The following is a 3,971-nucleotide window of genomic DNA, read 5'->3' on the forward strand; positions in this document are numbered from 1 at the left end:
GGATGCGTAGGAGCAGGTGCTCAGGTAGAAGCAGCAGCAGGTACAAAGCTCCTGAGGTCCACGCGTGCCTGGTTTATTGCAGGAACGGCCGGGGGGCCCGTGGGGCCGGAGAGCGGAGAGGGCTGGGGGATAGAGTCGGGGGTGCAGCACGAAGGGGACCACATGAGGGTCTGGGCTGTATCCCAAGGCTACAAGCAGAGGGGTGACCTCTTACATTTCCCCTCCACAGAGGTCCCTCTGGCTGTCGAACAGAGGCAGCTGGTCTGGGGACAGCGGAGGGCGGAGGGCGGGGGTGAAACATCCTCGAGGAGGAGACCGGACTTTCATCCACAAGCAAGGGAGTGGGGCGGACACTTCGGAAGGGCAGAACGGGAGTAGTGAAGGCAGCAGCTGCACCTCTCAAGCTGGCCCTTGCCTCCAACACTTCACACTGGAACACGAAACATGGGACACGGGACACGGAACATGGGGAAGTGTCTATAATTAGCACAGGTAGGGACCCTGAAGTCAGGAGATCTCCCCATCAGCACCCATGCTCTGTTCGGGTCCTTAATCACCTCTCTGGGCTCTGGCCCTGCCTTGGGGGAAACAGAAGAATGGAGCACAGAGGGGACCATTAGGCAGGAATAACAAACAGCTAGGGAGGTGGACGGGGGTGGGGTGGGGGGGGATTGGGGGAATGGGACTTCAGAAAGTGGATGCTAAATAATGGAGGTAAAGGAGGACAGCGTCTCTGGGGGTTGTGGAGGTTCTGGTGGACACTAGTGGGCAGAGGGGTTGGGCTGTGGTGTGGAGGCTCAGTACCCCCAAACCCTGGCTGTTTGCACCGACCTTTTGCCATTTATTCCTATTTTCCATCACCAGGTAAGCTGAGGGTGGCTTCAATTATTGGCCATGCCCTTGTCTGGAATCAAACCTGGGACCCTTCAGTCCACAGGCCAATGCTCTATCCACTGAGCCAAACCAGTTAGGGCCAGACTTAATCTCTTTATATCTCAGTGTTCTCATTTCTCAAAACTGAACCAACTTGGCCTCCCTTGTGAAATAGAAGAACTGATATGTGTTAAGCATTTAAGACTCTACTGATCATGAGACATCAGAAAAATGCAAATCAACCCCACAATAAGTTACTCCTAGAGTAGCTACAATAAAAAGGATAACTTAGCGTTGGTGAGAACGTGGAGAAATTGGAATCCTTTTATGCCACTGGTGGGATGTGAAATGGTGCAGCCACTTTGGAAAACAGTCCACCAGTGTCTCAAATGATTAAACACAGAGTTACCATATGACTCATTCATTCCACTGAGGGGCAGGCATAGACCCCACCATGGTGGTGTGGGCATCCCTCCTCCATGCCACTACCAGGCGCAGGAAACAGGAATAAGTTGACACATAAGGTCAATATTAGAGAGGTCATTACCCCAGTGCAGTGGTCGGCAAACTGTGGCTCTTAAGCCACATGTGGCTCTTTGGCCTCTTGAGTATTCTAACACCACTTCTTCAAAATAGACTAACCCAGGCCAAAAGCCGACTTCTGCACATGGGCCAAGAAATTTCAATTGCACTGTATGTGTGCGCCCACACCTGGTATTTTGTGGAAGAGCCACACTCAAGGGGCCAAAGAGCCACATATGGCTCGCTAGCTGTGGTTTGCAGACCACTGCCCAGTGAATGGAAGAGGAATGAAGTCAACCAGATTGGGGAGGACGGAGTGCATCTTGCATTCACAGAGCACTCGCTACGGGCGGAGGTAGGGAGAGTTCACACATAGGAATCACCACCGATAAAGCATAAATATATACATCTTACAGACGGGAGGCTGAAGGGTCCTCACCCGCCACATTCCCCGCCGTGACACCAGCCCCAACGGGAGCCCTGGAGAAGAATCCCGCTGAGGAAGGTCCTCTTCATGGCGCTCTTCAGCTCCTTGTTCCTGAGGCTGAAGATGATGGGGCTGAGGAAGGGCGTGAGGACCGTGTAGGTGACGCCCATCAGGGTGTCCCCCTCCAGAGACTGGGGGCCCTTGGACTTGAGGTAGACCACAGAGGCGAAGCCATAGTGCACGACCACCACGGTGAGGTGGGACGCGCAGGTGGAGAAGGCCTTGTGCCTGCCCTCAGCCGAGGGGATGCGCAGGATGCTGGCTAGGATGGAGGCGTAGGAGAGGAGGATGAGCAGGCAGCAGCCCAGCAGGGCCGTGATGCACACCAGGCCCACGCCCAGGGCCACCGTGGAGACGTCGCCCCCGCAGGCCAACTTCACAAGAGGCGGCACGTGGCAGAAGAAGTGGTGGACCTCGTTGGGCCCACAGAAGGTGAGGCGGAAGACTGCCGTGGTCACCACCAGCCCCATGACCGAGCCGCCGGCCCAGGACCAGGCCACCAGGCAGGCGCAGCCACGGGGGCTCATGAGCACATGGTAGCGCAGGGGGTGGCCGATGGCCACGTAGCGGTCGTAGCCCATGACCGTGAGAAGGAAGGAGTGGGTGAAGCCGAACGTGAAGGAGAAGAACATCTGGCTGGCGCAGGCCAGGAAGGCGATGGGGCGGCGGGCGGACAGCAGGTCGGCCAGCATGCGCGGGACGATGGCGAAGGTGTAGAGGACCTCGGAGGCGGAGAGGGCGCACAGGAGGAGGTGCATGGGCGTGTGGAGGCTGCGCTCAGCCCAGACGGTGGTCACGATGAGCAGGTTGCCCAGCAGCGTGAACAGGTACATCAGCAGGACCAGCAGGAAGAGCATAGGCTGGAGGTGGGGGAAGGTGGAGAAGCCGAGGAGGATGAATTCGGACACAAAGGTGCGGTTTGGCCCCAGCATGGCAGTCATACCTGGTGTATGGGGTAGAGGGAGGAAGTTAGTGGGGAGGGTCTCTCGGGAGTTCTACCTGGGAGGACTTTCCCCAGGGGCTCCTCCGCCTGGTTAGTTTATCTGCAAAATAGCATTCGTAGCAATGGCCTGTGCTTCCCAGAGCCACTGGAGGTTTCAATAAGATCATGCATTTCAAATGCTTACCGCAGGTAGGAATTCAACAAATAAATAATAATTTTATTATTATTATTACTACTACTATTTTTAAATCCCATAGTTAGCGACTCAGGGTCTCTATTCAGTTCCATCCGGATGGAGTTGTTACTGAACAGGAGGTCACCACCTGATGCGCATAGAAGCCAATACTACGGCACTGGCTTTGAGAAGAGAAAGAGCTTTTACTTGTGAGTTCGGCCATCGAGGAGACAGGAGGCCAGGCTCACATTCAATCTACTCGATCCAGGTTGTGGGGCAAGATTTGAGGGGTTTCAGCACAAGGTCTTCATGGACAATGGGCCCATCCCCTCTTAAAGGATCCCAGCACTTAGGTTCTGCCCGTGTTCTGGCCCTTTGGTTCGGTGGGGTGAGCAGTTGAGGGTTCAGAAGTGTTACTGGTGGTTAGAAACAGGTCAGTGGCTGCTTGAGCTGGTTCTGCAGCCACAGAGACCCCACTTTAGAGGTTGTCATTGCCCCTCATCATTTTTCTTAAATGGAATGGAAATTTAAAAAAGAAAGCAACACTTCAGTCTTTTAAAAAATTATTATTATGGGATTTTAAACACATACTCACCCAAGGATATTTTTTAAGAGAGGAAGAAAAAGAGAGAGAGAAACATAGATTGGTTGCTTCCTGTACCAAGGATTGAACAGGCAACCTAGGTATGTGCCCTGACTGAGAATGAGCCTGCAGCCTTTGGTGTATGGGATGACGCTCAGACCAACTGTGGTGCCACCCAACCAAGGCAATGGGATTCCACACCCCCCCCCCCAATTGTTTAAAAAAAAAAAAAAAATATATATATATATATATATATATATATATATATATATATATATATATAATTCATTTCAGGGAGGAAGAGAGAGGGAGATGGAAACATCAATGATGAGAGAGAATCATTGACTGTCTGCCTCCTGCATGCCCCCTACTGGAGATTGAGCCTGCA

General features: G+C 53.2%; 1 protein-coding gene across 1 annotated transcript; it reads right to left on the minus strand.

Annotated features, from left to right (window-relative positions):
• Nucleotides 1–1,830: 1,830 nt before the first annotated feature.
• Nucleotides 1,831–2,823, minus strand: LOC118706586 (olfactory receptor 10H2-like). Its single transcript, XM_036416005.1, has one exon. It carries the CDS (start codon nucleotides 2,821–2,823, stop codon nucleotides 1,831–1,833), a length of 993 nt encoding a protein of 330 aa, XP_036271898.1.
• Between the last annotated feature and the right edge of the window lie 1,148 nt (nucleotides 2,824–3,971).

This window comes from Pipistrellus kuhlii, unplaced genomic scaffold (genome assembly GCF_014108245.1).
Source record: "Pipistrellus kuhlii isolate mPipKuh1 unplaced genomic scaffold, mPipKuh1.p scaffold_m20_p_52, whole genome shotgun sequence".
Lineage (NCBI taxonomy): Eukaryota > Metazoa > Chordata > Mammalia > Chiroptera > Vespertilionidae > Pipistrellus > Pipistrellus kuhlii.